The sequence below is a fragment of the Pogona vitticeps genome, chromosome 5 (assembly GCF_051106095.1).
Source record: "Pogona vitticeps strain Pit_001003342236 chromosome 5, PviZW2.1, whole genome shotgun sequence".
Taxonomy (NCBI): domain Eukaryota; kingdom Metazoa; phylum Chordata; class Lepidosauria; order Squamata; family Agamidae; genus Pogona; species Pogona vitticeps.
In genome coordinates, this window is record NC_135787.1 from 180,596,222 (window position 1) to 180,608,432 (window position 12,211).

General features: G+C 38.4%; 1 protein-coding gene across 1 annotated transcript in view; it reads left to right on the forward strand.

The window, feature by feature from the left end:
- CECR2 (CECR2 histone acetyl-lysine reader) overlaps positions 1 to 12,211 on the forward strand; it is a 147,433-nt gene that overhangs the window by 92,784 nt on the left and 42,438 nt on the right. Inside the window, exons 3-6 of the mRNA XM_020789089.3 lie at positions 3,539 to 3,722; positions 6,563 to 6,696; positions 7,590 to 7,694; positions 11,405 to 11,454. Coding sequence (XP_020644748.3) covers positions 3,539 to 3,722; positions 6,563 to 6,696; positions 7,590 to 7,694; positions 11,405 to 11,454 — 473 coding nt within the window. The remainder of the gene's footprint in view (positions 1 to 3,538; positions 3,723 to 6,562; positions 6,697 to 7,589; positions 7,695 to 11,404; positions 11,455 to 12,211) is intronic.

The window sequence follows — 12,211 nt, forward strand, 5'->3', positions numbered from 1 at the left end:
TTTTACTTTTTCACAGTTTGATTACCCTCCTACTTTCATCTTATCATTTAATTTTAGTTTAATTCTATGTTACTCCAACACTATCTGGTAACTGCAGCAATTTATACAATACATCCCATCGTTCAGTTTCCTTTTGAATTGAACAGTCTTTCAGCCCATCTGACAGAATATCCATTTTTGTCACTTCCCATATTTTCACAATAAGATTCTCTTGTTTCAGTGTTTGTTTCTTGAGATTTTTAACATAATGCTTTTTAATTTTGGAAGCTGCATAGGTCACTGGATAACTCTCTATCCCATCTATGTTACCTGGTGTCATGCCCAATAAAGACGGTTCTGAAGTTTGTGCAGCTTCATTTAGGTTTTGTTTGACATCTAATGCCCCCTCTTTCGTCACTTTCATCAGATCTTCTATTTTGCTAAGACCTTCATGTACTTGCTGAAACCCTGTTATTATTATCTTTTGCATGGTAATCTGCCATTCCTTTTCTATTTCTTGTACCACTGTTCCAAAACTTTGGGATTGAACAGACCAAGTCTCCATTTGTTGTCTTAAATTTTTGGAGGCCATCTCAGGCTTACCAATGAATGGGGTTTGTATAAATAATACTATGCCCTTAACCACAATGATCGTCCCTTATATATCCTTCAACAATTTCCACAATTTTATCAACAATCCAAACCCCTAGTCATAAACCTCTCCTTAGGTCTCCCTCCAATCTTTATCCAAATATCAAAATATAAAAATCAACTTTTAACCCAGCAAATTCAAAATCAAATAGAACCGTGGCATAATTATTTCTTCTTCTCCAGAGTTTAGCAAGCTTCTGTTGTCAGTCTCACACGCAGGCCAGCAAACAAAACAACAATCACAGGATCTCAAACTGTCCAATAGTTGTCCTTGAAGCCCGTCTTATGATCTTTCCATTAACCCCTTAATGTTCCTCAGTCCAGTCGACCACGTCAGCTCCTTCTTTCTTCTCCAGAAAACAACCAGATTCTGTTATTAACAATTCACAGAGTCCAGGAAAAGGCAAAGAGAAATATGTCCCAACCAAACTGCATTCACGAAACTCAAGTCTCTTAAATCCTGTCCGATGGCATCAGAACCGTCTGGGATTCTTTTCCAGAAACGTAAGATTTTTTCCGTCTCACTCTCTTGGCTTTGAAATCAGCCTGCTATATTAAGAGTTCACTTGGGGAAGAAAGTTAGTTTCGCTTTTGAGGCAGACTGATAAAATAGGCTCGCCGCTGCTTTTCTTCTTTCAGCCAAATATTTTCATTCTTATTTTCAGTTTAATGGGGCTGTTTCATAAATCAAAGGCTTCAGCTTACTTAGTTGCTATATATTTTAAGCTTATATTGGTTGTTCTCCTCTCCCCGATAAAGGGTTACTCACGGCTCCGTGCCAAATATGGCGCCCGCTCCGATCCGTGCTGGGTGATCGGGAAAGGGCTCTTTGATCTCCGTTTGCCTTTTAAAGTTCTTCCCGACCTCCTTTTTCGCTCCTGTAAAAGTGTCTTACAATGTTTGGAAGCTGTTTTAAATGATTGCAATGGTTAGTCCACCTCCTGAAACCTATGCAAACTGATTTTGGTGTTGTTCTGACACTTCGTTAACTTATGATGATTTTTTGTTTTTTCCATTGGAAACCATTAGACAGACCATCCAATGGTTTCCAATGGAGAAAATTCAAAAAATCATCATAAATTAACGAAGTGTCAGAACAACACCAAAATCAGTTTGCATAGGTTTCAGGAGGTGGACTAACCATTGCAATCATTTAAAACAGCTTCCAAACATTGTAAGACACTTTTACAGGAGCGAAAAAGGACTTCGCAAAGGCATTGAAATGTATTGAGTCGGCTTCAATACATTCCAATATAGGAAACATTGTTTCACTCAACGATGTTTCCTATGGGGATTTTCACTGAACGATGGATGGCAATCCGTTCCAATTGGAACGGATTAACCGGTTTTCAATGCATTCCTATGAGAAATGGTGTTTCACAGAACGATGTTTCACACAACGTTGATTTTTTTGGAACCAATTAACATCATTGTGTGAGGCACCACTGTACTGACACTTGTTGTCTGTAGGCCTAGCTACTGTTAAATGCATAAGAAGCCAGTAAAATAGTTGTGATTAGAGATATCACAACACCACTACAGATGCAGATGACAAGGGTCCACCCCCCTGGGGCCAGACTAACCACTCAAGATTTTGCCGCTGCTGCGAGCTCCATGGAGTCTTCCTAAATCTCTGTTGCTCATGATGGATTAGCCACTCTGAGACCTGGCAGAGAGGCTCATCATCCTGCCTTCTGCCAGGACTGGCTAATCCATCACTAACCCTTGTTATCTGCACCTGTGGGGGGATATTTGTATACAAATACCCCATCTCTAGTTGTAATCTTGTGAGCAAGTTAGTCAATGTTATAGTCTATGAGGAAACTAAATTTAGAACAAAGTTGCAGTAATGATTTCATTTTAGCAAATATTACAAAATTCTGAAGATATACATTTGCAGTACTTCCTCAAGGGGGAAAAATCTTGATTTTCTTTCATAAAGTTGTCGTATGTGGAATCCGGTTTGTGGGTATGATGATACAGGAATAGAAATGAACTACAATGAAAGAAAAGTTGTTTCTGAATCTCAATGACTTAATGGAAGTAACAGATTCAAATCATGTAGTAAATTTCATATATTTCATAAATGTGCATTTTCTTAATATATTCTGTTCAATTTTTTTGGTGGTCATGATTATGACAGGTTTCAAAATTCTATTTCCTTTATAGTGATATGTTAGGGAGGCTTAACATGAGATCATGGAATCAAAGAATAATGGATTTGGAAAGGGCCTGTAAGGCTATGGCGTAACTTTAAGAAAGGAAGTCATAATCTGTAAGACCCTGAGTCAACAAGACCTAAGCAACTCTGTTAATGATAAACCAACCATAAATTGGAAGTGATGGAATGCATATAGCAACAAAAATACTGTATGTAACATCTTCCTTACACTTGCTAATTTAGATTTATAAATGGATTACTATCATGCCTCTTGCCAAAAGTGGCAAGATAGCATGTTATTCTTTCTTTAAAGCCAGAATGCCTGTTTCTATGATACTTTTAGTTTATTACTCATGTTTCAGTTAACAACAGCTTTTCCTGGATATGAGTAAGCAATATGACTTATGTAGATCTTTAAAAAGTTGCTTTTTGAACTACCACTCCCAGATGCTACCAGCCAGCATGGCTAGTAAAAAATTTCTAAAGCTCTGTAGTGTGTCTAGATTACCAGTTCTGACAATGTTTTCTTGTATAAGCCTCACTGGAGATCATTCAGCTAACTTTTCTTTGGAAAAACTTGTTAGCTAATCCTCTGACTCACTTCCCTGTCACTAATTAAACACAGTTTTCATGCTCATCATTAAATTCTGAAAAGTGTTGGTGAGGGCGTCACCTTCATGGCATCAGATACTGTTAGCTATTTGTTTCAGTTTGTGTAACTTTGTGGGCACTTCTTCTTTTCATCAGAGCACAGACATTTCATGGCTACCTTGAAGATATCATCAACTATCGCTGGGAACTGGAGGAAGGGAAGCCCAACCCCTTGAGGGAATCTACTTTCCAGGAATTGCCCTTGCGCACCCGTGTGGAGATACTGCACCGCCTTTGTGATTACCGTCTTGATGCTGATGATGTGTTCGATCTGCTCAAGGTATGTTGGATGATGGCAGATATTGGATAAACAACATGTATGTCATTTTCTATCCAGAATGATGTGCTATTTTGAGGCTACCTACTGAAATCTAGTAGTAAGTAGCAACCAGTGTAGGCTGATTGAATAAATCGGGACTTGGTGAATCGGGTGCTACAAGTTCCATTGATACAACAGCCTTAGTCTCATTGCAATTTACTACTGGTTTTCAGCCATTATATTGTACTCTGAGCAATGTGCCATCACACTTTGTGCAACTAAACTCATTTAAAGGTACCATGTTTCCCTAAAAATAAAACAGGTTCTTATTTTAAATTTTTTAAGATTTTAATTTTTTTCCCTCTGCTCATATTTTTATAGATATATCTACCTTTCTGAGTATTCTTTTAGTTCCATTGTTTCTTTTTTATGCTTTTCAAAACTAATATCTTAACATGTTTGTTGATCATTATGAATGATGCGAGTAGCAGTCTGGCCTGATATTAGAAGGCTTGCTGCTGTTCCCTTACTGTTTTAGTAGCCAGACATTAATATATTCATATAGTCACAGAAAAGCATTCTTATGTATGCCATCATCTTTGTTACTAATTATCATTACAGCTAAGTGTAGCCAGTTAAAATGGGCTAAAGAGTTTTAAGTGTTATTGGCGCACAAAGTACTAAATGTTGCCCTTGAGATGTATTAGTATTATCAAAACCAATGTAAGGTGACATTGTATTTTATGAAAAGTATTTTGTTGTCTTGATATTTTTGGTGCTGATTGTACACGGCCCCTTTGCTGTATTATCTGTTTACTGTCTCATAGTAGCTGAATTCATACTGTATTTGGAAGATAAATGAAAGCTGTAGTGGTGTGCTCTGTCATTCACAGGAACTAGTTACAGTTGTAATTAAACTTGGCTTACATCAAGTAATCTGATGCTTCAGACAACTAGTAAATGAATTAGTCAACTGTCACAACCACAGAAATACTTATCGAAGATTCCTGCTAAAAGAATCAATTTGAAAAACCTTATAACGGAATTGTCACCTGCTGCTTGCTAGTTTGGGTTAGGTCTTAGTAAGCTTTACTTTGCCTTTTTCTTAGCTTATTGTGGTATAGTTGCACTGCACTTTGCAGACAAAGTTGCTTGGATCTGCTCTGGTTGCTGTAGTTGATCAGGTTCTGTGGATGTAACTTTGGGCCCTGCTTATTCTGTGTTAATGGATAGGTTTCAGTTTGTGCAATCTGAGAATGTGGTTAGGATTCTTGGAGATGTGAGGACCAACACTTATGTCTGGATGCTTGACTTCTTGCTCAACTACCGTGTTTCCCCAAAAATAAGGCAGGGTCTTACATTAATTTTTGCTCCAAAAACACATTAGGGCTTATTTTCAGGGGATTTTTTTCATGTAGAACAATTTACATTTATTCAAATACAGTCATGTCATCTTCTTCTGGTTGCTGCACAATGGTGCACAATGGTGGAGGATGGGGTTTCACTTAATTGGGGCTTATTTTTGGGGTAGGGCTTATATTACAAGCATCCAGAAAAATCATACTAGGGTTTATTTTCAGGGAAACAGGGTAGAGAGTGACTGGATGGGTGAGTAAAATGTCAAATGGCTCCTTGCAGCAAGGTGGGAATTCCAGAATGCTTAAAAGGAGAAATAGTGAGACTGCTGCTGAAAAAGCCATTATTGAATGCAGTAATACTAGAGAATGATTGCTTTGTATCCAGTATTCTATTTATGGACAAGGTGTTGGAGCAAGAACTGGCTCCAGGGTTTCATGGATAAAATGGACTATCTGGATTCATTTCAGTTTGGCTTCAGGGCTGGTCATTGGATGGAGACAGTTTTGGTTATCTTGATGGATGACCTACATTGAGAACTGGATAAGAGGGAGTATGTCCCTGTTGGTTCTGCTGAACCTCTCAGTGATACCTTTGACCATGGTATCCTTCTGTACTGTCTCTCTAGAATGGAACTTGGAGGCACTATTTTACAGTGACTCTAGTCCTTCTTGAAGGAGCAATCTCAAAACATAGTGTTGTGGGAATCTTGTTTGATGTTTTGGCTGCTGACCTCTGCTGTCTTGCAGAGTTCTGTTTTGTACATTATGCTATTTGATCTGTACATGAAAGCACTGGAGATGTTGTCTGGAGTTTTGGAATCTGGTGTCACCTGTATGTGGATGTCACCCCACTCTGTCTCCCACCTAACAAGGAAGCTGTTCTTGTTCTAAACCAGTGTTTGTAGTCGTTAATGGACTGGATGAGAACAAACTAGTTGAAACTTGATCCAGACAAGATGCCGCCATAGGCCCCTCACTGAGAAAAAGGAAGGCTAAAAATGATAATAAATAAATAAGCATATTTATGGCATATAAATATCAGTGTAAATTGGCACAGTTGACTCCCTTTTGCAGGTAGAAGGTTGAATATTTATAGCTGCTCAACACTATGCAGACAAGGGTCTAAGATGGGTACAAGACATGTTGCTGAAATATCAAGAAACAGAAGAAAAATGCTGGACCAATACATATAGTATGTATGGGTTGAACACTGCAAATCTACATTGCTTACCTGATGCTGTGCGTTAAGCTACTTAGAGCTGTTTGTCTGTCTTTGTCAGAATTCCCACAAATACCATGTCAAATTGTAAAGAACATGACCATAAGAAACTTCAGTTCAACATACAAAGGGCAACTTACTCTTTCAGTCTTATTATTGTCTTTCCACAGCTTGGACAATCTTATACTCTGAGTGACATTGGGGGCAAGCATTGATTGCTGTTTTTTAATTGTTGTCTTCATGTTTGTGTGTGTGTGTGTGTGCACGCGCACTTCCAAATGCAGGGCTTGGATGCAGATAGCCTCCGGGTCGAGCCATTGGGAGAGGATAGCAATGGTGCAATCTACTGGTATTTTTATGGCACACGAATGTACAAAGAGGAACCCATCAAACCAAATGGAGAGCTTTCTTCAGACAGGTACAAACTTCTCGTTGTCAGAAAGAAAATAATGGATAAGAATGCAAGTAGAACTGCCATTGGAATGTCCTTGCAAATACCATAAGACTGACAAGCATATTAATTTCCCAGTCATTCTTATTGCTAATATATCATTATGATATGCAGAATGTTTTTATCTTCACTACAGTCCTGTAATTTAGGCCATTGTTATTCCCTTATTTTAGCTTGAAAACTGAAGCTGAAAAAGCAAAGGAAAGTATGCTGCTTATATACCACCCCATAGCGCTTTAAGCACTCCCTAGATGGTTTCCAAGTTAATTATGCAGGCTACACATCCCCCCACCCCCCAAACGAGCTGGATATTCATTTTACCTACCTCAGAAGGATAGAAGGCTGAGTCAACCTTGAGCCAGCTACCCGGGATTGAGCCTCAGGTCATGAGCACAGTTTTGGCTGCAGTACGGCATTTTAACAACTGTGCCACGAAGCTCTTGTGCTTATCTCAAGATCATACAACAGAGATGGAATCTGAACCCATATTTTCCAGGTGCCAAGTTCAGCTCTAGTCACCAGGGTTATTCTTGTATAGGACCAGATAAAGCCAAGTACAAACCTTTTGTGGTACTGAAGAACTTTGCCATTTTAGGCAGGAGAGTTCACATATCCCAGCTTTCAGGGAGCATATCTTTTACGATAACAAGAAGTTGTATTTGCTGTAGAATTTATTATCTACCAAGTGGATGTGCCCTTTCTTCTGCTGTTGTCCTCCTTGGAGATAATCCCTTCTAATTTGGATCATAGCAGCTGTTCCAACATTTCTTGCTGTCAATGGTCTCTCCTTACTTTCTTGCCCTTGCCAACTGTTGCTGTCGTTGTCTGTAGCTGTTCTGTAACTTTTCAATGTGTTCCAGGGGATTTGGCTCACAGACAAGCACTCCAAACATTCCAGGAAAAATAGTAAAAAGACGAGGACGACCTCCCAAACGAAAAAAATTGCTTGAAGAAAATCTCTTGAGGTAAATATGTTTGGCATATTAAGCTGATATACTTCAGTAACAAAATGCAAAAATTTATGTAGTGTTATCTGTGTATAGTATATACAATGTAAATTTTGACACTGGTAACTGATAATGGATGGGGCTGTGAAAAGTGAACAGCAAGGACAGTAAGGGATGACCACAAAAAGCACTGAACATGTAGCATGCTATATGTCACTTGAATTACAATTGAACCTCTTCAGTTAGGCAGTGATATAATTCTTGCTGCGTTTGTTATACAGTACTTTGACTATCCCAAGTGTACCAATAAAACATACTCAAACTGTGTATAATGTGAGATTTTTACAGTAAGCTCAGATTCTGCAAGAAAGAAACTAGTAATGACACAATTTTCATTTCCAAATGACACCAGTGGCATTAATATTATTTACTTGACACATGTAAACTCCCATGAGAGTAAATTAAGGAAATTTATAAGTGTGTCCTAAGGTTACTGTGAATGGTATGCTTCAGTTATCAGTCCATAATTGGCAGCATTAGCCTCACAAGAAAGTGGATTGCATGCAGAATAATTAAGTTATACTTAATAATTGCGCTTAAATTTAATTGATACATTTGGTTTCATTGAGATATAAATGCACTTATAGATGATCAAAGACTTGCTTTGTTGAATCGTGTCATAGAAGTGAAAGATTTCATATTGCAACCAGGGAATTTGGCAAGTGCCATGGCTAGCTCTTATGCTGCAATTCCAGCGGGGTGAATATGGTTTAAATCAAATCATGATTTAAATCAATTTGACTTTTAAAAAATCATTTATCTTTATCCACCCTGAACTCCAGTCAGGGTGTGGCAGTTTCCCCCAAATTGGAGTCCTCCAGATGGTAAACTGCAAGTCCTGTTTGTCAAGTCAGCATGGCTACTGACTAGAAATGATGGGATTTATAGTCCAAAACATCTTGAGGGATCTAGGTTGAGGAAGGCTGCTCAACAGGATATAGAAATTGCTCTATTCATAGGCATGATGAACTTGGCTCAACAGGATATAGAAATTGCTCTATTCATAGGCATGATTACTCCTAAGCACCCTTTTTACTTCACCAGAATCCATTATTGAATTTTCAAGGAGCTTAGGACAGTGAAACAGGGTGGGAAATGACTGGTGACAGAAGTCTTAATGCAAACATGACCAGACACAGGCATGAACTTACAGTTTTCTCAGTGATGGAGTAGAAAGGATACTTCTCTGTCATTGTTGCACTTTCAAATATTTGTTGTGAGATAAAGCGGTCAGATAAATTTTTGATTTGGGGAACAAGATAATTCCAGTTAACACTTCCTGGAAAGGAAGGCCTAGAAAACATAGCTCCACATGGGCGTTGGACCTTTCTTCAGGATTAGTTGGAGATTCCAGTTTGACACAACGACTATGGATTTGTGGCAGAGATGCACAAATTCTGAGCTGCAAGATCCATGTTCATTGTTTGGCAGGGGAGTGAGGACTGCACATGGACATCAGTGTACACACATGTCTTAATTCAGGATCACATATTGTGCCCCAAAGGGAAAGCTTTTAAATCCCATGTTCAATTTTTATGTAGACACTGAGATTTGAAATGCATTGTCTTCAGTTTATCATTTGCATCAAACAAAGGAAAGAGTTTATCTTTTAATCATTTGATCTTTTAAAAACCAAGGTGGGCTGGATGAGGGTTAACAAATATGAACGTTAATCCAGACAAGACAGATATAGCTTTTATCAGGAAGAAAATTGACTCTCAGGAATTGGCTTGTTTGGCCTCAGTAGTACTGTGGCTCTTAAAAGAATCAGGATAGTCTGCTCTTTATGTCCAGGCTGCAGCTGTAGCCAAGATTGTCTTTGCCCTGTTTAGCATAGTGCACAATTCTTGTCAATTCCCCAAGAAGCCAGATCTAGGTACAGTAAACTTATACCTTAGTTACATCTTGATTGCATTAATGCATAATGTTCTGCATACCTTTCAAGAATGTTCAGAAACTTCCATTGGACCAAACCTCACTACTAAGAATGACTACTAACTCATCTTTCTCCTATCCTGTAATACCTACAGTCACAAGCAAGCCATTTCTGAACCCACTTCAAAGTGCTGCTCTGTAAGTGGCTTATGTTTACGGTGCTAGAAACTGCATCCTCCCCATCTGCCTACCTACTCATTGAGATCAGATAGGAAAGCCCTTTCTCTGTGTTACATCCATCCTGAAACCATATTTGTTTGAGAAAAGGGATAGGACTTTTCCAGCAGCCCCACCAGTATTGTGTTAACAGTTTGGCCCATGAGGTTTAATGAACTTATCTTTGAGTGCCTTCTGCTAAGCTTGTAAATATGCTTTTATGTCATCAAGCTTTTAATTTGCAAAGTTGAAGTGATTTTATTGAACACTGTATTTTATCTTCCGTGTCTGCCTGTTATGTATTTATTGTTTCTGTATTTTACTGTTGTGATTTTAATTAGCGTAAATCGCCTTGAGTAATCCGTGTGTATTAAAAAGTGAAGGTATATATATCTTGGTAATAAATGAAATTCATGTTGTGAAGCCATTTCTGGAGGGTGGTTGAGAGTCGGATAATTCCAAGTATTCCTGTCTTGGGAATAGGCATATGTGGATGATTGCTGTGCAACTTCAATAACTCTTGGATGAAATGGATTGTTTTCAGTTTCATTTCAGTCTGGCTTTATGCCTGAATTTGCACAGAAACTGTCTTTATGGATGACCTACAACAGGAGAAGGGCTGGGGGAATGCAACCCTTTTCCTGGATTTCTCAGCAGCTTTAGATAACGTGTACTATGGTATTTATCTGGCAAGGTGTTTTGAGAGTGGATACAGAATCGCAGTGGAATTCATTTGTTAATTTGGTTTATGCTTTAGTATACATTTGTTTGTGTGTGTGTGTTTATTTATATAATGCTTGTGGCTTTGCAGCTCATGAAGCACATTCTTTGCTTCAAAATGGCACTAATTGGCCTTTACAACATCACTGTCTTTTATGTTGTCATGCTTTTACATCTTAAATTTGCAACATTTCTAGAACTGTTGCATGTATTTACCTGGTTCAAAGATGAGTTTATCTGGATTGGACCAAAATATAGTGGTGGATAAATTATGCTAACTTGTATAAACACCCTTTATTTATACATACATTTTTACTGTAAACTTGCACTTTCAAAAAATGTGGAATGTAGCATAGTAGAAATGAAGCATATGGTCATGGGAGAAGAGTCATGGGAGAAGATTGCTACATCAGCTTCTTTGACCAATAACGGTTCTGTTCATTGCTTGAATTCTGAGGGACAAAAAGAGCCCAGCTCTTTTTTTTCCTTTTTTTTTTGTACTGTATTTAGAATTCTGTGGGAGGCATTATTTGCTTAAAACTGGCAGAGTCAGGAGATTAGATTTCATTAATAGCACTTCCATTTTCCCTTCCTCATTTTCAGCATTGACTACACCAAGCCCAATTTGTTTCCTCATCAGATTTACAGATACAGATTTACAGTCCAGAAGCTCTCTCTTTTCACTGACAACTCTGAGGGGCAAATTCTAACTTGCAGCTGGTCTTCAGGTGTTATAATGCAGTCCACAACAATTGTGACACTTTTGTGGTAGTAGCTTTCATTCTAGCAGTGAGCATATGTTTCAATTTAGATTTGCTTTATGTTATGTTTTAATAATACTTTCTTTTTACTTGTAGAGAAAAGGCAGAAGAAAATGCACTTGCTCATGAGACACATCTGAGAAATGGTAAGAGACAATTATGAACTGTACTTGTTTAAACCTTGTTAATTTAAAAATCCAGTTTCTTTGACATGGTCTGTATCCATCCTACATCTATGGAGATTCCTAGAGCTAAAGCAAAACACAAGTGCAAACAGATTTCTCGAGCATTGATTCCTATGGTTACAACTTGGCTATCCTACTGCAACTATTCCTCTGGACAGGCACCATCTTTTCTTTCCAGTTAACTCAGCTTGCTTCAACTTTGACTTCATGCCTCATGGTGACCTTTTATAAGAAGGTGATTCACCAAAACTATGAGCGAGAAGGATCTTGGAATTGCCGTAGATCACAAGCTGAATATGAGCCAACAGTGTGATGTGGCTACAAAAAAGGCTAATGCTATTTTAGGCTGCATTAATAGAAGTATAGTTTCCAAATCCCGTGAGGTGCTAATCCCCCTCTATTCAGCATCGGTTAGGCCTCACCTTGAGTATTGTGTCCAGTTCTGTACACCACACTTCAAGGAGGATGCTAACAAATTGGAACAAGTTCGGAGGAGAGCGACAAGGATGATTGAGGCTGGAAACCAAGTCTGATGAGGAAAGGCTGAAAGAATTGGGTCTGTTTAGCCATGAGGGGAAAAAAAGACTGAGGGGTGATATGATAGCACTTTTCAGACATTTGAAAGGCTGTCATACAGAGGAGGGACAGGTTCTGTTCTCGATTATCCCAGAGTGCAGGACACGTAACAATAGGCTGAAGTTAAAGGAAACCAGATTTC